Source organism: Salminus brasiliensis, chromosome 17, assembly GCF_030463535.1.
Source record: "Salminus brasiliensis chromosome 17, fSalBra1.hap2, whole genome shotgun sequence".
NCBI lineage: Eukaryota > Metazoa > Chordata > Actinopteri > Characiformes > Bryconidae > Salminus > Salminus brasiliensis.
Window position 1 is genome coordinate 27,753,984 of NC_132894.1, and position 21,999 is coordinate 27,775,982.

Below are 21,999 nucleotides of genomic sequence, written 5' to 3' on the forward strand. Positions count from 1 at the left end.
GGAACAGGCTGTTTGCTCGAGAGAGTGCTTAAAGCCCATCCACAGGGAAACTCACTTTTACTGCAGCACAAACTATATTCAGTTTATAAATATAATAAAAAACATATAAAACATATAAAAATACCTGCTCCCCTTACTGAGTAGGGTAAACTATCACTGCCCAGGAACACACTGAAATATCTGCTATGAAGGCCACCACAACGCGAGGCTCGACCTTCACATTACTTCACATTACTAGGCTAGCCAGCAAGCTAGCTAACCAACAACTAGCCTAACTATTAACTCCACTTCAGTGACTTTATTTATGTAGCTAATTAAAAAGGGACAATACACATTAATTAACATGATTTTTTCAGTCAGTGCTAGCATCAGCTCCTCGGACTTCAGGGTTTGAGCAGTAGTGGACAAAGGCCAACACGCATGCAATGCTGCTGAAGTACAGACCATTAAAGTTAAAGCAGTTAAAGCTGACCAATTCGAGTCAAACTGTTTTTAAACCTGTTCTTAAAACAAACAAGGACTTATGATAGGTGTGTTAGCTAGCTATATTAGTGCTGATGAACAATTCCTGATAGAGTCGTGTGTGGCTGCATACATGAACAACTGTTCATTGTTCATACAAACAATATAATAACATGTATTTCTACTTTACATGCGTATTACATAACTTCACTTTGTCCACTGCTGAAATCTACAAAGCTTTTTGCTCCAGAGAAAAATGCACGTTGATATTACTGTTTGCACTAGGGATTGTGTAGAGTACCGTTTCTGAGATCCTGAGAGCGGGAGTATATATATATATATATATACAGAAAAAAAAAATATATATATACACACACACACACACACACATATATATATATATATATATATGTATCTGCCTTTCATGGATAAGATAGGACACACTTGTAATATTACATTTAAAAGTATGATATTTTACTCTTTATAAGTAAGCACATCAAACACACATTTAACCTGTACTCAAGCAGTGTTTTAATTGGGGTCTTCAGACTTTACTTATCAACTATATTTATATTTATGTACCTTTTGCAGCTTCTGTTGTTGGTCAAGTCCAGTAAAAAAGACTGGGCTTTTATTTTGAAGATCACTTATGAGGTTGGTTTCACTCTTTAACTTACCAGAAGGAAATGTGTGGTCTATTTTAAAGGTGCGGTAAAAGCTTTGAAAAACTGACAGACTTCACTCCTCACACTCGATTGAGCCAATAATTGTATAGTTTTTATTATTATTGTATAGAGTATTATTATTGCATGAATGCAGATATCACACTTATAACAGAAATGGTAGACATGTGCCAAGTTGTCTCATGCAATCTGCATTTCATAATGTTGAACCGTTCTGTCTGAAATGTAAGACATGTTAAAATGTAGGGCCTTGTCAAAAGGCCCTAATCACATTAATTTATGTATTACAAACTGCTATATTATCAAATCTGATACAGAGAAAATAGCAGTGCTGTGAAATACTAAAGCTAAATAAATAATCCAAAAAAATAATAAATAAACTAAATAAAATAAACAGGAGTTTTTAATATATAAAAAAGGTATATCCATAATATTCATTTTGTCTAAAGGCTGGATGGTCTTCACATGAAATGCTTCTTGTTTAATGATTGCTCCACTCTAATCTAAGATTGGACATTTAAGCAGTCATGTGCTTTTGGTTAGATCAGACCACAGCATTAGGGTTAAATCATAGTTTTATTGACTTTCATTTATTTGAGAAAGACCTATACCAATTAAAGCTTAGGTGTCCCACATTAGGCAGTTTCCAACATTAAGGCAGTTCACCCTACTTGTAAACAGTGTTTAGTATAGTGAAGTGATAAAGTGTGGATGACACACAAACACAGTCTTTGAAAAGGAAAGCACATTTTACAGACCAGTTATCTATTTTTATTGATAACAGCAATTATACAGAAAAATAACTGCAAGGGTACAAATGTCTAAGTGAACACAACATACGCATATGACGAGTACACTACATTATAAGTTGCTAAAGAGTTTTTCTTTTTAAACAAAGTAGGTAAAACTTGTAATTCGCCACCTTATTCCCCCCAACACACACCAGGCTACCTGTCTATGCTCTTTGCAGGGTTGTTGCCAAAATAACAAACCAGATATTTTCAGATCAAGCTACTTTCAGTACAGGTAGCGAGAACATGTTTACTACTCGGGTCTGAATGAAAATCATTTTACTACTGTGTTCTTCAGATGATCAGGAACATGGCAAAGTAAAGGATTAATAAAAAAAAATACACCAAGAACATTTAAAAGCTGCATAGCAGCCTGAAGTGATACACTATATGGGCAAAAGTATATAGGCATAGAAAGTTATGGGCATGCCTGGTCAAATATCTGTTACTGTGAATAGTTAAGTATGTAGAAGCACTAGCACTCTGAAAATGAAAATAATTGATGCAGACAAAGCAGGGGAAGACTATATGAAGATAGTAATGCTTTTCCATGTAGCCGCTTCCTTAGTTTTTAATGTAATTAAGAAAGGGCAGTTATCAGGAACCCTAGAGGTCAGGCTGAGGTCTGGAAGTACAAGAAATATTAAGAGAGAGGACTGCTCAACATGATTTTAGAAAGGCAAACCATGTCCCCATATTTGACTACGAAAAAAAACCTCTGGAAGATTCAGCAGGCTGTGGAGTAACGGTTTTACTGTGCAGCAGTACCTGCACAACTACACAGAGCCATCAGAAACCTTTCCTGTGTCCTCACAAAAGTTTACATCAGATGTTTTAAATGGAATATCTAAACCAGCTTGCTGCATTTACAATTCCCGTTGACGAATGAAGTTAAAAACAGTAGCATGTAGCAAATATATGTTTGTAGAAAAATTATTATAATTGTATGACAAAAACACCTCTCTAAATACCAGCAAATTCTGGAAGCAAACCACTGTTTGCAAAAAAGCTGAAAATGAAAAGAGGATGGCAGTGATCCAAATGTATAAATCTATAAATCTACAATGGACAACCTTAATAAATGCAAGCTGAGGGTTTTGCCATGTCCCTCACAGCCCCCTTAACATCACTGAAAATCTGTGAATAGATTTCAAAAGAGCATTGCAGCAAGACAGCTCAAAAATAAAACAGAACTAGAAGACTTTTGTGTACAAGCTGTGATACTTGATGTAATACTTGATATTTAACAGGGTTTGTTATAAAGTTTGTTATTTTGAAACTTTAAAATACAGAAATAAAAAGGTTATATTGCTTACAATACTAAAGACATTTGTCATCTTTAACTGGATGCATCTTTTACTTACTTAGCCATTTACAGTAACAGGAATTGTAACTAGGGATACACAAACTTTTACATGCCATGATGTGTTTATTCATTATAAAAGCCAATAACTATTGTTATTAACAATATGAATTTATTTCCAAATTTCATTCTTTTTTTTGGGTAACTGAACCACGTATTTTCTTTCCTCAGGCAGACAATAGATGTCTTACCGGAACAGCAAAACATGTAAGTATGAAAACAAACTACTTTCCACCACAATTTCACATAAAGGCACAAGTGTTAACTTACATTTACATTTGCCAGTTCGTTATAGCTATTCATACGGGTTGTCTGATGTGTGATAATATTTATATAAATATTTGATGTAAAAGACATTAAAAAAAGAATTTGGAGAAACCTGTTTGTAGAAAACCTGGTTTTAGGAAATTACAAAAAGATTGGAAATAAAAACCACAAGGCAGTATATTGTGGAATGAGTGAATTGAAAAGGCGTCAATTCAAAGTTTTAAATGTTTTTTTTCCTCCTTGTAAAGATAAAAGCTGGTTTAGGTAACTGTTCTTGTATTTTAAAGGCATTACAGATTGACAGAATGTACTGCATACATGTTAAGGTTATGGGATAATGTTTAACATTTGTAGGTTATTAACTTAAAATAGAAGATTAAATATAATATATACAACAAATGAAAAAAAATATGGAATAATGATTATTGGTCCAAAATCAGATGAGGTTATAAATGTTATATTTTGTTGTTGCTTATATGGCTTAGTTTCCCCCAATGTTTTTATATAGATATAGAAAATAGTCCTATCATACTCCATCTGCTTCATTCCATGCCAACGATTCTGGGTCGAAAAACAAGGACATCTGATCTGACCTGGCATTAAAAATGACAAGAGTAGGAAAAGCAGTAATAAAACACCAGGAATGTCAAACCTGATATTCTTCTACACGCCAAATAAAATACATGCCACTGATGATGGATGATCACATAAAACGGAGATGTTTTTAATCACACTTATGGACCTGTAAGTCAACAGAGACAGCTTTTTGATTTGAAAATGTTTCTGGAGACAATAACAAATGCAAAATAAATTAAAAAGTTTTCTAAAACAAAGTACTAGTAAAGTTTTTTTCTTTTTTAAAATCTGTCAGAAAAAGAAAAATATATGTATATATTCACATAAATATCAAATGACAGATGGAAACAAACAAATAAATGAAAATCAGTATTGTACAGAGATGAAGGCCAATCACAGACAGCTCTTTCTTCGATTTCAAGTTCACAGCTCTTCCCTATGCAGAGGACTCCTTTAAAGATCTAAAAGAGCACTCCCCCACCTAAACAGAGGTCAGAATAGTCACTATTCAAAACTAGGCATAAAATGTTAATGGTCACGAGAGACTAAACAGCCCAAACCGATGATGTTTAGTGAAATAAAAGCTCATCTGAGCTATTGCTTTAAATATTACAGAGAGCAGGGCCCTTGTAATGTATGTATGTGATTAGATTCATAAAAAGTAAATGACGCATCGAGCCCGATATTCATAACGTGAAACCTACCACAACCAAAAAAACTATGTTTTGGCAGCTTTACAACAAGCCTGGCATTGAATTTGAGAGCACATTAATGTAACTCACTTCACATTCTCCATTCTTCCATTTGTAACAAAGCAGCCCTACTTACCATTACCATTTGAGCCATAAAACTGGCCAAAGTTTTTATAAAGTGTGTAAAAGGTGGTGCTGACTTGAGGCCTGAAGTTGAGGCCTTGACTGGTCCTCTACAAGCTAGAATGTTAAAATTCTGTAGAAAGAATATGATTTTATTTACAAAGTTATTAGAATATATTTAAAGGCATGATAAAGGCTATATTCCTCTTGCATGTAGCACCAAGGCAAGATAACCAGGTGAAAAAAACAATGATTAAAACGGGGCAGATATTATACTGTAAAATATTTGTATTAGCAGCCAGACGTTTTTCGCTGTTTCCCAAAAGAAGTCACCCTGCCCGGTACCAGCGTGCCAGACGCTAGTGAACAATAAACTCATCGTCATCTAGCGAGATATGCAAATATTTTTAGAATAAAACAACAAACATTTCTATTTTCACAAAAGAACACTAATGGGTACATCATTTTAGAAGAAAAGAGAGAAATCTGGGTTCTCAGAACAGTACATTATACAGAAAATGTATCCTACGTGAGATGATACCTAGAAATTACGCATTATGCATATTTGTTTTCATTTGAACAGAAATAGCATGATTACAGAAAGAAAATAAAGTGCTACCAGGACCAAATTTTTAAATATTATTCTTTTGTGTGTTGGAACCATTCTTTCAGAATTGAATTAACGTACAAAAAAAGCAACTCACAAGTGCACACAGAAAAGGGAGCTCCAAATGTGCTCACTTGCTTATTCAACTTCATAAAAAAGCAAAGTGCTTGCACTGAGAACTACTGTATTAAACATTCTACATTCTATCATGATATGTTTCATTCACAGCTAAAGACAAACAGCACAAGAGTACAATGTGCTCATCTTGACAGACATCTTTGTTTGTAGTGACACTGTTCAACTAAGGCATGACTGTAGTAACTCCTTGACCTCCACACCTGTATACTTTCTGCAGATGCTCTCTGTTGCACGGATATCAAATCGATACATTCACATAGATCACGTCGTCACAGTTATCATGTTTCCTCCACTGAGCCTCAATAACTTTCCCAGTCTTCTCCAAGCCTGTCTGGATGAAAGAAATAAAGGTGAGTAAAGCTGTTTTTAAGCACTGTGTGCCAACATGAGTTCCCCTAGTCATGGGCACCACACATTCTGCACATTCTTCTCATTCAACTTTATTAACAAGCTCTATTCTTCATGTGCTTGTTCTTTAACCAACTTTTACCATGACATTTATCCTATTTAGACTGTAAACTTCCCTTTTACATATTTATAATGTGAGGTGTATTTACCTATGGGGTTTGTAAGGTCCTAGTAGTTATTGCCTTGCTCCTGAAGACTCACAAGCAGGTCGTCTATCTTCTCCATGTTCTGGGATGCGGTGAGGACATTTTGTACATTCCCAGATTCTGACATGGACTGGCTGAGCAAGGAATGAATCTGCTCATCACTTTCTCTCTGGTTCTGACCAGACTGGCTAATGGCAATGATCTGGTCAGAGAGTGTGGTTCCTTGGGAGTTCATCAGCTGGCCGCACTCTACAACAAGAGGAAAGGTCAGTACCTTTAGGACCTGATTTGTGATAAAACAAAATAGTTCTACACCAATCTAATGAATGCGTTTAGCTACTTTAAGTTGCACCTATGCTGACACATACACAGCTTATCTAGTCCTTAGCAGAGAAGCACCGCCAATAGAATAGGACACTTTGGAGCAGATATAACCACAAACGTATTGGCACCATGCCTACTGTCAGACATGGGCTAGAGGGGTATAAAGCCCACCAGAACAGAGCAGGGGATCAGTTAAACAGTGTTCTCTGGAATGTTATTGTTCCAGTCAATACTTTTGGGATGAGTTGGAGATGAGGTGAGATGTTTTCATTATCCAACATCCTGACCTCACTAATGCCCTTGAACTAATGTCACTGAATGCAATCAGATTCTCACAGCAATACTCCTAAGTCTAGTAGAAAGCCTTTCCTGTGCGGTAGAGACAGTTACTCCAAAAAAGCAGGATAAACTTTTTTTTTTTTATAACCCATGATTTCAGAAAAAACAAAGTATTAGCAGGTGTCTTGTTACCTGTTTCCATATAGTGTATGGACACAAGTCTGTAAGCAGATAATGCTATGAAAAATGCACTGGATTTTAGTGAACTGTGTTCTGGCTTTTTTTTGTCCGTTTTTATTTTTCCCAAATTCTCCCCAATTTCTACCAAATCTCCCCATTTGACTTATTTCCAATTCCTACCCACTGGCTAGGAATCCCCCTATTACACAATGCCACCAGTGCTGGAATGGTGAACCAACATGTGCTTTCTCTGAGTCACATTATGCCAGCCAACTGCTTCTCCTCTAACGCAGTTATTGGACAACTTGCACGCTTTGAGAAAACTAACCACCAATTATTTTACATCAGCAAATATCAAATGACACACACCCATACTGGCCCGGATCAAGTTGGGTTTTGGTGGAGAGGGAGGGCTATCCTACCCAAACAGAGATAGCAAGCCCAATTATGTAATTATGGTTTCTACTTCTAATTTACAGCTTGTGGACAAAAGAAGCCAGCGCACAGTCCACAAAGGAATAATGACATGACAGATACTGTAGTAAAAATTACAACACCCCATGTCATAATAGTACATAGCACACATTTATTTTCTTTTAACTGGGGTGTAAACAACAAATATACTATACATGTTTATTATCTTTACCATTATGGATTTCAAAAAGGAAGATGTTACGCTGCTGGCTCTGAGTCGGCTGGTTGAGGCTTCCACTCACTGTTGTCTGAAACAAGGATCCAGGCTGTTGCACTGGTGAGGAAGTGGTGGTCTGAAGTCCTGCCGTACCATTCTGCGGAGCAAAGAGCGCTTCTTGAGAGGCTATGCTTCTAGGTATGCTGGGCTGGGTCATAAAAAGGTTCACTGAAGACTGAGAGCCTGAGCCTGAACCTGGTGCCAGTTGCATGTGTTGTTGTTCCTGGAACAGAGTCTGCTTACTTGCAGATTGACTTGCCACATCAGTGCTCTGATCCTGGAACGACATGGGCTCAGAAGGCTCTTCTTGCCTGACCGTGACCATGCTGGTCTGGGAAAAGGGGAGGGATGCATTCTGCTGCTCTGGGGAAATTAGGCTATTGCTATTCATTGATGGCATCTGAGACTGACCACTGAACAAGAGACCAGAGGTCTGTTCTGGTGCCACCGCTGAACTCAAAGAGTTAAAGAGCATCTCAGCTTGTTGATGGTTTGGAGAGAGCTTGTTATTTGGTGACTGAGTGATACCCTGAAACAAAGAGCCTGGCTGGGGTTGCGAGGCCTGTTGTGACGACTGCTGTTCCATGGGAGTGCTCTGCTGAATAGGGGCCAGTTGGGCAGAGGCTTGGAACACAGACTGCGGCTCAAGGGCAGATGTCTGTATTGAACTAAGAAACGCTAGCTGCTGTGTCTGGTTGTTTACTGCAAGTTGACCAGGTAAGGCACTCTGGGAGAGGAACATGCTAGTTGTAGAAGCTTGAGGTTCTGCAGACAAGCTGGGTCCATCAAGAACATTCAATGTGTTCTGGAAAAGTGAAGCTTGGACCTGCTCCTGTGTGGGTGAGGTTTTCTGTGTATGGAACAGTGCCTCCTGTGGAGCTTGCGCCTCAGCCAGGGAGGTGGAGGTGTGGAACAAGGGAGGAGAGGAATGAGAAGGTGTTTGCTGAAGAAAGCCAGTTTGAATGGAGATGAGATCTTTTGCTTGTTGAAACAGCGTGGGCTGTTGCTGTTGTTGTGCAGATGTCTGTTGGAAGAGGGCACTGCTGTTCTCCACTATGCTTTGTGAAGAGCCTTGCTGCTCTGGACTGCACTGCATTTGAACCTGGGGATGAAAAAGCTGATGCTGCAGGTTCTCCAGAACTTGCTGCTGCTGCATCTGCTGCTGTTGAATCTGCTGCTGTTGAATCTGCTGCTGCTGGATTTGCTGTTGCTGGATTTGCTGTTGCTGGATCTGCTGCTGCTGGATTTGCTGCTGCTGGATTTGCTGCTGCTGGATCTGCTGCTGGATTTGTTGCTGTTGCTGAAGTCGATGCTGTTGCTTCTTTGCCAGCGAATCTTCTGATTGAAGCTGAATGTTGCAGAATCCCTTTGCTTGCAGCTGCCGCACTGCCTGCTCGAGCTGTGCCACCTCATCTGGTGGTAATAGAGAAAGTTGATGCTGTGGGCTGTCATCCATTTGGGATATCCCCACCAATTGCCCAGCACTGCTGCCAGACCTCTCCTGGGCCAGACTGTCAGTATCCAAGAGGAACTGCTGGGCCCCTTGCTGGAGCAGTGGTTTTCCAGCCACATGGAAGGAGGTGTTTGATGCAATGTCTTGTTTCTGAATGGTGTTTAATGGTTCCTTGCTGGAGAAAACAGTATTCTGAGGCTGCTCTTGTTCTGCTGGTTGACAGGCCAGAGGGCTAGAGAATGTCTGACTGTTGGTAGAGATGTTGTTACTCATCTCTAAGGTCTGCTGGGCTGGGTTCATCAGATCAGAGCTCTGCTAAGTAGACAATAAAAAACCAAGCATTCAGAGTGCTGTATTATTGTGTAATATACATCTTGTGTGCATAATGTGCATGATTTGATCAGAAATTACTGAATTCAGTTCAATAACAAACCTTAAATGTTGAGGAGTTACTGGAGACCTCCATGGGAGTGACCTCTTCTCTTTTGACAAGAGGCAAGATCAAGCTGCTATCCATTACTGTTTACAAAGAAAGTTGCAAAACCAGTGGTAAGACTGAGATTCATTGACAGTATACCACATCCACAACCATGAAAATATTGAATAATTTATTGAAAACTATTAAAAAATTTAATTGAAAAACCACCAATATGCCCACTTCTAAAAAATGAATTTTAACTAAATTGACATTTTATGGATTAAACTTGAAATGAAAAGTCCCTCTTTAACATAATTTTAACAGCAAACTTTCTATAATGTATTTAAATTATAGCACTGGAGCTAGGACTGGGCTTAAATGCTTTTAGCCTTTTTTTAATAGACATAAAGATTTACATTTAATTTCCCAAAAAGCCTAACCAGTTTTTTATTTCAGAAGAGTCATTCAATCGAAATGCCATAGAAATGGTCAGTGGGCTCCTTGGGTCCAGCAGGGCCAATTGGGAATTTAAACATTATAAATATTTCACCATTATTTTATCTTTGAAAAATCCCTCCACATGCACAAAAACAACTCAGCAAAAAATAATAGCATTGGTATAGCACTCAAAATAACAAAAAAAATAGATTTATTGGAAGAGATTCTCAGGGTGTTTTACTTTTGGCGATTTCCAAGGTATGAAGGATTTGGGGTGGGGGGGATTTCTCATTATTAATATGGGAATAGTGGAGTTTTGTTCACCTTTCATCTGTTCAAATGGACACGGCTTGACTGGAGGCAAGGACTCTTTTTTCACAGATGCATCCATAACTGTAAAGATAAGTGAATTAGCACTTTTTCATTATTCACAATATCTGATAAATAGCATGCTAATGTGACATATCTTCCTGACTTTACAAAGACTTTACTGACCTGGCTCTGGAGTGTATGTGAATGGTTGCACATCGTGGGAACGTCCAGCATTAGTCACCACATAGATCCCAACAGACACGGGAGAGGTGATGGCCAGATTTTGATATGGTGGAACTTTCACAATAAGATGATTCTAAATGGAAAACGCAAAAAAACAAAAATGAAGAGGTGTGTGTGATGCTGACTACAGTCTAAGTCACAATAATATGACTGGATGACCAGGCTTGTATGCATTCAGCTTTTTAGAGTGAGAGTACTGGTTTACAATTAAAAAAATATATCTAACATTCTAGTACAGTAATATTAGAAGTGAAATACACATACAGACTACAGATGTTAGAGTTCACTTTAGAGCAAGAGGAATTCGAGTAACCAGTGTCATGTGATTAAGTTTCTCAAGTTGGTCACAGTAGTGCACAACAGCACAAACAGGCACTTGGCAATACGATGACCTAAAATGTAATTTAGTTAACCTTGGTATCACCTGGAATTTCAGAGTTGCCAGTTATTTGGTACACTCCCTGCCTTGACTCAAGCTGTCCATTTTAACTAATACATTACTATACACTCTAAAAAGTGTTTAGTCCATTCAACTTAAAGAATGACTAAATGTGGTAACAACCAATTGATTATTTGATTCAGAGTATTTATTTGAGTTGAAATAAGCCCTGTTACGTTACCATCTGATATTTATTTTATTCATTTAGTAGTTTTGGGTTTTTTTTTTGTACATGATGTAGCATTCCTGAAACTCTTGGGGAAGCTCTTGCTGGTTCATCCATTACTTAGATGAACAAAAGTGTTTCAATAAACCAAACAAATATTTTTTCTGTTTCAAAATGTTAAAAAAATTTAGTTCTTTGGGTGCAATCCAGCTTGCTTCTGCCATTTGCTATGTCAATGACTGGATCTGCACTGAACTTAGGATTTAAACACTGCCACCACCAAACTGTACTTGGCACCAATTAAACAATGTCTAAATGGCACAATGTATCTGAACATTGTTGCTGACCAATTTCATCCCTTCAAGCTTACCATACTCAAATGGATACTTCCAACATCATAATATAACATCACAAGTAGTTTGTTAGCTAGCATACAATCTGACAGTTATCACTGATGTTAAAAGTATTTCTGTCCAGGCATGGTGCTTTAAGTTCCTTAATTAATGGTTTTCCACCTATTTGATTTGTCTCACTCTGAAACACACATAGTTCTGGACGATTGGACTTGTACTGCAAGACAGTGGAAGTGCAACCCACTTTTGTCATGAAGATTAAGGCTAAATTCCATTGTGTACACACACACACAAACACAACCTGGGGGCAATGGGCTCAGATGCTTTGCTCAATTGCACCTTAGCTGTGAATGTTCCTATTGGTGAAGTGGATTGAACCTTTAGGCATAGCTGCTTTTGCTGGCACATTTGAGTAACACATGGAAGAACATGGCATTTCTGACTGTACATAATGAAAATTATAAACTATATTTCAGGCTTTAATTAGAATAGTTGCTCCTTTATATGCTTTTTAGCACAATTAGCTAATAATCACAATAAAAGAAAAACAATTTAACTAATGTTAGATAACAGATAATGCAAATGTAATAAATCAGATGGATGTATAAAGATGTCAAAATTTTCACCACCTGCTTATGTGTTTTAAAAGGATGCTTAATACTTTCTGACTATGTGAAAAATCACGCTATGAAAATACCACACCATTATGCTCGTACGGTCACTAGATTTCATTGCTTCAGTGGCCTGCTTTTAGAGACCTCATCTTGATCAAGCATTATTGGGATTACATGCAAAGGGCTATTTACAGCAAGACTGCAGCAGCTGTTCAATTTGCAGCAACTGCACTACACAATCACTTCCACATGATACAACATTCCTGCATTCAATAGCACACCCGGCCTCTTGTAGAATTCATTCACAGTCTAATTCATGCTGTTGTAAAGGCCAAAAGAAACACCACATGCTACCAGATAACCTAATAATAATAATAATAATAATAATAAAAACCCTAATTATGATGTCCAGATATTTTAACAAATGAACTAAATTAAACAAAATTAAAACTAAACTAAACAGAAAAACAATTTAAATAATAGTAATAATAGTTTTTCTCAAATTGATTACAGTTTTGTTCAAGACTGAGCTGAATATATTGCTACGCAGAATGCAAGATTTTCATTTTGGGTAAATCAGTCAAATGATGGCAGCACTACCCTTCCTTCAGCACTCATGGTCTAAGAATTGCATCTGTTTACCATTTACCTGTGACACACTCAAAGTTCTACTGTAAAGATAAAGTGAAACGTGTGCATGTGTATGTCAGTTTTATGCATCAAAATAGGCTGGCATGCTGAATGCAATCGAAATGTGACACTACTGTTTTTCTCAGATACTATAAAGCAGTTATTATTGGTTATAATGACTAGGCCAGGGTGATGTGACAACATTACCTTTGCAGTATCAACAGTCCTGTTTTCAACAACAGTATTTTTGCGTGATGATGCAAAAGAAGCCAGCCAGTGTTTATGAAAAGTACTAAGCAAAAACATAAGTCTTAAAGGAATTAAATGCACAAACAATCATGAGATTAGCTGAAAGGGAAAGGAAATTGCTTGTTTTTGCACTGTGAAAAAAGGTTCTTTCAAAGATAAACTCAACATGTTTGTCAGTGGAGCAGCATAAAATGTGGATTTTAAAAGGAGACAGGGTGGCCTATAGACAATACTGATATTAATGCCTACTTTTTAAAACAAATGAAAATATCTATCAGCACTATCAGAAAAATGAATGCCACCTAACCACAATACTAACCAAAAGTAATTGATTAAACACTTAGTAGCCTCTTCGGTTTCATTAGGTGCCACTACCTTAAAGGTGCCACAGAATGCATTTATGTAATGATCTACATACTTGTTTTATGTAAAAATACTAATTATGTGACTTTGGTTAGAACGAACAAAATCATTTCATGGTGGGCAGCTGCTCTGATTGGCTGGTATATCTGATTATCGCACTGTGACAGCTCACAGGAGCCACGCAGCATAGCCTAGAATAGGATTTTAGCACTGTAACGAGAACATTTTTGCAGTATGTTTTACGATAGAGTGTTGCTATCCTCTCTGTGTCCACTGAATGCGCTGTGTGATTTACCAGCTGAAGAGATTGTAATTGGTTGGCAAACGTTAGCCTTTAGCCTTTCATGCACATAGCACCTGCTCACTTTCCCGGGCTTGGCTTCCTCGATTTTACAGTTTTTGAGACAGAGGAAGTCCAGTATGCTTTCAAAGGGAGAAGACGAGAGATAGCTTTTAGCCTGGCACATCCACAATGGCCTGTACAACCGTACCTTTTGAATGCATTGTAGCCTTAGTTTTTGAAAGGCTTTTACTAGTGGGAAGGGTGTTTTGGGGGTGTAACTAAACCCAGATATGTTTTCTTTTGAAATAGGACAACAGCTGACATTCTAGGGCACTATTGATTTTAACTGCATCTAATCGTTTAAACCATTTTTGATGCTAGTTAACAGACTGGAACATGTCTAGTTTCACAAGCTGTTTCAATACAGCTTACAGCACAGAGTAGGACAGGGCCAAATTACTCTGTAAGCTTTGCAAAGTGTTGATGGCTTATTACAGCTGTGGGACTGCTATTCACAGGGACTTTGTCAAGATGGCAGCATAAAAGCACCATTTTAGCCCTATGTTAAATATCATTTCTGCACCGCTAATGTAACGTTGCACCATGCATTATCCACCATTGCTATTTGGCTGTTGTATATTTTTCTGTTTACTTTAAAGGCCATGTATGAGTGAGAGAATAGCCTAAACTAACATTACAGCCTGTTCCTACAGCATGTAAATTGTTTTAGTTAGTTTTAGTTAATCGTTTTACTTACTCTACAAAAATACATTTGCCAGTGACTACCTTAACTACATATTAGCCCAGTGATTAAATCATGAAGTTAAACCAACTGAAGTTTTAAGTGTAGTATTTAAGTAAAAATACTGATACTCCCTTTCAGGTTAAGGGTTGCTATGACTGGTTAATTGGTTGGCCATTAACACTGAGCTGTTTTTTTGTTGCAGAATTTGTTGCAAAATGCCCTGCAGAGCAACTTGTGTGTTTAAGAGAAGATGATTAAAGAACATATTGAAATATTAGGAGAAATTCTTTGTTTTCCATGATTTTCATTAAATAATTTTAATCGCGAAGACAGAGAAGAGCTTGAGATGCTAACAGCAGGAGGTTAGTCATTATGAAAGCAGATGTTTTCTCTAACACCTCAAGCCCCAATGCTAAAAGAGAATTATTCAGCTCTTTCATCACATTCTATTTGAGTATCTAGGTCAGCAAACTGCAGGCCTGGCCAACTTCAGAAATGGAAACTGAAGACAATGATGTCAACAGAGCACACAAAGGACCTATTTGTGACCTGCAAATATACTCAGATATATTGCACGCTTGTTTGTACCTGATGGAAAAGCTCCATGTCAATCTCAGCCTCTGCTATCCAAGACTTTTCATCTGCAAGACAGAATTCAGTAGAAACATGCTCAATACAAAGTCTCTAGTAGGAAAAAACAGATTTACATGGGGAACGGAGATTGAATATCTGGCGGTGTACCTGAGACATTCTCTTGAAACATGACTTTGGTTCCCTTAAGAAAATTCTTTCCGATGATAAACACTTCTTCACCTCCTTGCACCGAGCAGCTGTGTAGACTCTTCTTCAAAATCTCAGGCACGCCCGCAGGCTGGGCTGTGAAAAAAAGGGGCCTATTAGGACCCTTGTGATTAACATTTCTAAGATTCTGCTGTGAGCCAAACATTTAACTGAGCTATTTGATAACTAAAACTGCGATACCAACAGCATAGTAACTGCACAGTCTTAATGTGACTTTACCACAACAGCTGTGATCTCAGCTGCCAGTGTCCCATATTTCCTTTCATGTGGGGCATTCCCATTCTTTAACATTCTGTTGCATCAGCATTTTCACAGGGTTGACTATACTGTTACAGGACTCACAGTAGAGGATGGGGGGGGGTATATCTCAAAGCATCTCAATGCAGACATGGACAAGTCGATTCGATTCACAAATGAAAAAAAGTGGAAATGTAATGTTGATGGATTGCAAAAGACATAACTCTTGAGGTGTGGAAGAGCAGCACCCATGGAGTGCACATAACAGAGGCACAAGAAAGAAATCTGACTGGCACGCTCTGCATTAAAAGCCAGCATATGGACACAATTTGGCAGCGACTACAATCGAGCATTTTTCCTCCAAAGGACCATGGAGGAAGCAATGTCAAAGCTTCCACCCAACTCGAAAAGACTATTAATAGTTGACTATCACAACTTTGATTGCCAAAAAATTGTGTTCATATTCAGTCATTGACAAGCAGGGCTTTGTGACACAGCAGCATCTCGTCAAAAAAATATTTTACTGACACAGCGATCCCCACACTCTACAAAAGACCAAAATGAATGGAATAAGTGAAGAAAATTAGTAGGATAGCGGTCACGTTTCTGTGGCAATCGATGGCCACACGTCACCGTAACTGCACATTTTATCGCTGATGGCAGCTAGCATCTCAGGTCCTCCACCCAAGAGGCACACGAGTGCAGATACGGCTGAGCTGTTAAAGAATGTAGCAAAGGAATGGCAGATCACTAAGAAAGATTTAGGCTTAGTTACTGATAACGCTCCATCATGGTTAATTCCTACATGAGTAAATTCCTACTGTGAAATGCTACGCCTACACGCTAAACCTGGCCTCTCCGCGAGCACTCAAGTTGCCCCAAGGCTTTAAGGCTACTATGGAGGGTAAGACATATTTACTAAGTTTTTCCACTGCAGCCCCACTGCAAAACCTTCCAGTTAACTTGCCACATCGCTTCTGTTTGTTTAATTATTAAAAGATATTGGAAGTACATTTATTATGGACCATTACAAATACAATACTACTACACAGTGAGGAAAATCCTGTATAGGAAAAAAAGATGCACTGAAGTCCTCTGAACAGTAACTGAATGCCTAGATTTGATGCCTAGAGTTTCCCACCCCTAATTCACAGTATATTGAAGATCCATAATATGAAATACTGAAGCATAAAAGCTGCAAAAAAGAACACTCTGATGACCTACAGTATTCGTTCATAATTACAGTCTTTTTAGGTACAAGCCTTAATAATATGAATGACCATTATCCCCAGCTCTAATCCTTTCATCTTCCATCTGACAAGAGCACCAGCTGGGTTCGCTGGTAGACGACAGATGCTATGAATAACCCAAATCCACTCACTGCACAGTATGGGAGAGGAGGGTGTCTGCAGAGTGAGCACAGAGCCATCAGGTCTGGAGATGTTCACCCGGAACACTAGTCTGGCACGGGTGCTTTTCTTCTTGGATCCGGCCACCCCTATACGAGCCTCCACGTCAGCATTCCTAAGCTTCAGGATCCCCACACAGTCCACTCTGCCGAGATAGTTAAGGTTTTTTAGACATTTACAAGGTTCTTTACACCCAAACATCTCTATTACAAAAATGGATCTCTGTGGAACCAAAAGTGGTTCTTCTAAAAACCATGGGACAAAGATAAAACTCATGGCCTTTTTCGGTATACATACGCCAGGGTCATGTTATTGCTGGGATCCAGAGACACTTCAATGACAGTAGTGCCCTCAATGTCCACTTCTCTGCAGGCTGTTGTGTTTCGACCCGTCACTCTACAGGCCTGATAGAATCCATGAGGCTTCACACGGCCAGCATCATTGCCCACGAACACCTGCAGGACCACTGGCTCCTTCACTCCCTCAAGCTGTGAAGATTAGTTGAAAGAGCAGCAGTTGGTGAATATCAACGAACCAACGGCCAACTGGTGGAACCTAATAATTACATTTGCCTTCATCACCATGCAAAGGACCTAAAAGGCCTTGAGGGAACAGATAGTAAACAGGTAATGTAGTTAGTACATCAATATAAAAAGACAGGCTAATCCACAGCATCCAAGCGTAGGGTCCTAATTAGGAGAAATCTGAGCACCTTGCAGGAGGCAAAGGGTTGACCTTGGTGAATACTGATTGGGAACAGAGCCCAGAAGAGTGTGTTCTGGACAAAGGTGTGCAAATGTTTAATTTGACGCACCTTGACAGTTGGAAAACCTTGCTGTGTGCGGTCCTTTACGGAGCCCCGGCTGCCCTCAGTCAGGTAACGGGCTCTGTGCTGGGTCTCAGGCTGGACCAGAATCTTCAGCTCCTTTCCCTCGCTTTTCTGTGGGTACTGCCCAGACAATATCCCGCCTTTCTGACCAGACGACTGGTTTCCATCAGAACTAAAAAACAAAATGTTACGTTGTTCCAGTGAGCATTACAATTCAGGTTAATAGCTACCTGGTTGTGCACTCTTAGGCTAACTGGCAACTGGATGCGACCTGGAAATAACATTGCAGGCTGCGACACTAATGGGAATTCACATCATGCTGTCACTAGCCTGCCTGACGTCATTTAAGAGGACTACCAACCCAAAATATCAGGTTCAGCACATTAAAAGAAAAGTGCCTGTTAGGGGTCGATAGCAAGCACAGAGGCTAGGCTAAGTGAGGAAGTGTCAATATTTGGAAGGTATGTATGCAATAGTGGGAAAAAACCTCACTATTTCATCATCAATTGAATTACAGTTTTTTCGACCACTTGGGGGCGCACTAGCCAGGTTTCGCACAGCAAAAGTGCAATTTTTCGGTATAAAATGGTTGTTGTTGAACAAATTCTATGTTTTAACCAAATGCTAGACGGAATGTACAACAGGAAGACATAAACATACATATTTATATTTAGCTCCACTCTCTCTCAGATTATAACTGTCTCATAAATGTACATATTAAAGATTTTCTACAAATCCCTTCCGTCTGTGTATATTCTGTATTTTGTGTATATTTTGTATTTATTTAATATACTTTTTTTTTATGTGTTTAGTACGTATACAGTTTGTCCTCCTGTAGAGCATAAACCTGAGCCTCACCACAAGCATTTCAATGCACAAATGTCCTGACATGTTGTGCAGATGACAAATAAACTTCAAACTTGATATACTTGAAACTTGAATGTACAGAAAAATGTTTGTAGCTGAAATATGTAGAGGTGATGAATACTTTGGAATGTAACAACACAGTAGGATGCCAATAGTGTACCATAATGTATCATTCAACTATGATTATACTGCATAAAGAAGAATACAAATAAACAAGTGAGCCCACAATAGGGGGATCCCATCTTTTCTCTGTAAAAATCGCTCCTCTTTACCTCTAAGTCAAAAGCACACTACTCTCAAGAGTATATAAGCTCAGAGCTAAAATATTAGGTCTAACAAACTAAAAAAACTAAACATTACAAACAAACTAAACATTACAATTTAAACACACTGCACTTTTTGTAGGCACTGTACTGACAAATACCACAACACTGCTGTCAGATTTTGAGCAAATTATGAACTTTAAGAACTGTTAACTGTTCCAAACCAAAGCACAGTATGTACAGAGTAAGAATGACTGGGATAAAGAAAGTCTTGTCTCAAGACCATAAATGAGCGTGCTCTGTTTCGCATCAGCCTCAAGCTCATTTGGAATCTGTCTTGTCTTGGTCTGGTCCAATGCATCTAAGGTAACATTAGTTAGAAACAACTTAATATATAAAAACAATTAAAACAGTCAATTCAATAAATCTACATCCCTACATAAAATCTAGACTCTGGTTAACAGGGACAAACAAGTTACTGGTCTTCTCAATAAGTATAGGTTTTAATAGTCTGATGTGAAGAGTACACATTTTCTCCTACTCACTTTACTTTTACATGTCTGCAGAATGTGGAGTCATAAATGTATACATACATTCTGGAAGATTTACATTGAGTTGACTTCATGTGGTTCAACTTCTTATCAAGTTTTGGAAAATAAGGGACACAGATTCCTCACTATCATGCTCCCAAAAGTTACATTGCCTTATTTTGACTGAGACTACATTTACATTTACATTTATGGCATTTAGCTGACGCTCTTATCCAGAGCGACTTCCAGGTTACTCGTATTACAGAGGTGGGTCAGTGTAGTGTTAGGAGTCTTGCCCAAGGACTCTTATTGGTGTAGCGCAGCATATCCACCCAGACCGGGAATCGAACCCTAGTCTCCCACATGGTGTGGTAGCAGACTATATATGACTAATATGATAATTAATAGTCATTTTAGGCCAAACATTATTTAATGTTATATTTAACAAAATATATGAAATATAATATATGTATATTAATATATCATGTGTATATGCCCCGACTACAACACTAGTAATAGATTTCTCTCGCTGTGACATTAGCATGTAGCATTAAAGTGGCCTCAAAATTTCTCTGAGATTAAGTTCTTTTATCAATAGAAGCGCCACCACCAGCGCCTGCTTCTAGCACCAGGCTTTCTGTGGCAGACAACCTGTCACAACTTGGAGTCTGTTCACATGCTAACAATGTCATGAGACATTCGCCAGCCGACTGTCTGAATACGCTGGAGATCCTCGCAGCACTGTGACTCAACTCAGCCCTTCACGAAGAGGTCGAATGAGTTTCAAAGTGAATGACCACTGTTTATATTGCGACACCGCCCCCCCACCCCTGCTTAGATCCTATCACCCATCCACGCGAGGAGAAAAGAGAAGTGATTTGGCTACAATTCAAAGTTTTTCAGAGAATGCGGATCAATCTATTCTAAATATTTTACTACTACTGGTGGCAGTGACAGCCGTGTGATTATTTTTGAGCCATACAGGCAAAGCAGAACACTGAACCTTTATGGGGATGCCAGACATTGTGGACAATAAATAAATAAATAAATAAATAAATAAATCGCCACCTACCTACACCTTATTTACCCAACACAACATCCAACACTCTCTGACGCAATGTGTATGCTCTTATTGTTTAGCCTACTACCATAGTGGAGGTGTTTGTATATGCACCCTGGATACCTGCAACTTGACAGTCCTAAAATAACTGCCCAATATTTGCTTTCATTTAAAGGGGCGTGTAATGTCAAATTGCATTGTTCTTCGTATAAGCTGAACCTTAGTACATCAGGCCTAGTCTGGTTATTTTAAGAGGTCTACATGGTTTCCTCCCCCTCCAAAACCTCTGTAACCACAAAGCACACAAGAATCTCTCACCTTGCTTTGGAACAGGCCTTGCTGTCGGGGCCAAGCTGTGAGAGGACAAAGTGTGGGCCTTTGGCACTGTCTGCATCGAAGACATCCATGCTGGCTTCCTCAGCAGGAACTGTCTTAGACCCGGGTCGCTGACGCGGGGTGCGCTTCCGGGCCTTGCGGGGAACCTCGGTGTTGTCATTGTAGGAGCTGGAGCTCATGAGACTAAAGTTCGAGACAGAGTTTTCCGTCCAGATACTGTTGCTCTGCTCCGAGTCCAGGAGCAGGTCATCCTGGCATCCTGACATTTGGCTGTCATCAAAAAGGTCTTCCGGTGGGGGCGAGATGTTCAGGACGGGTCGCTTGGAAGGCGTCATCTGGTGGTGGTGCTGCTGAGAGGCTCCGCCGCCCTTCTCTCCACACCCTCTGCCACTTCCACCGCCGCCACTGCTGCTGGACAGTTTGCTGTCTGGGGCCAGCATCTCCACTTTCCTGCGGCTACTTGCTTCTCCAGGAGTGCTGCTATCATGCCCCTGGCCCCGGTCCGTGGCTGAGGTAGCGGAGTGCATGGTGAAGCTGGAAGAGGTGGGAAAAGCACTGCTGGGACTTCCCATGGTCATACCAGAGGAGACGGAGGCATCTGCAGTGTGTACAATTAGATAGTAAATAAAGGTTTCTCCACGTACACTGGCTAGCAGTCCCAGCTAAGCAGCGAAATTTTAGTACAACTGCTTTTTTTGTTTGGATTTCCAATTATAATTATTTTTTTTGTTTTGCCTTTTTTATGCATCATGAGTGAATGGTGTGTGTGTGTGTGTGTGTGTGTGCATGTGTATTAAGAGTGCAGATGGTGTATTCCAGAAGTTCTAGGAATTGTGGGCATCAAAATTTATTATCAAAAACTTTTATTACAGTTATTATGTAATGAAGACATAATATGGGCAAATGTATGAAGCACTTTTTTTTTTATATAAAATGTAAATAACACAATGTGTTTTATAAAACACTGTAAAATATTGTTAAAAGCACATTTAGCCATCCATTACAAATAAAAGCAATCTGGCACATGCATAATAACAAGGAGAGATCTCTTCACACCTTGTGCCAATAAACAGCTTTTATAATGTACTCTGGTGCTGCTTTGGGGGCAGCTCAGAGTCTGTATACGATCTTCCCTAAGGATTACTACATGTAGAATTGCTGTAGGTAACTCAACCTTAATCTACTAAGGTTCATCAATGCAAAGCGCCAACAAGGTGCACTTTAACCAGAT

At 39.0% G+C, this 21,999-nt stretch overlaps 1 protein-coding gene across 5 annotated transcripts in view; it reads right to left on the bottom strand.

Annotated features, from left to right (window-relative positions):
* Window positions 1-1,893: 1,893 nt before the first annotated feature.
* nfat5b (nuclear factor of activated T cells 5b) overlaps window positions 1,894-21,999 on the bottom strand; it is a 62,361-nt gene continuing 42,255 nt past the window's right edge. For 3 of the 5 annotated variants that reach the window (XM_072661202.1, XM_072661199.1, XM_072661198.1), the window contains 12 exons: window positions 20,751-21,366; window positions 17,698-17,884; window positions 17,181-17,371; window positions 16,856-17,028; window positions 15,178-15,312; window positions 15,025-15,077; window positions 10,535-10,667; window positions 10,364-10,432; window positions 9,617-9,702; window positions 7,686-9,498; window positions 6,260-6,505; window positions 1,894-6,033 (listed from right to left, as the gene is read on the bottom strand). In XM_072661202.1, coding sequence (XP_072517303.1) covers window positions 6,279-6,505; window positions 7,686-9,498; window positions 9,617-9,702; window positions 10,364-10,432; window positions 10,535-10,667; window positions 15,025-15,077; window positions 15,178-15,312; window positions 16,856-17,028; window positions 17,181-17,371; window positions 17,698-17,884; window positions 20,751-21,366 — 3,683 coding nt within the window. In that variant the 3' untranslated portion in view covers window positions 1,894-6,033; window positions 6,260-6,278. The remainder of the gene's footprint in view (window positions 6,034-6,259; window positions 6,506-7,685; window positions 9,499-9,616; window positions 9,703-10,363; window positions 10,433-10,534; window positions 10,668-15,024; window positions 15,078-15,177; window positions 15,313-16,855; window positions 17,029-17,180; window positions 17,372-17,697; window positions 17,885-20,750; window positions 21,367-21,999) is intronic. The other 2 variants (XM_072661200.1, XM_072661201.1) reach the window with 2 other exon arrangements.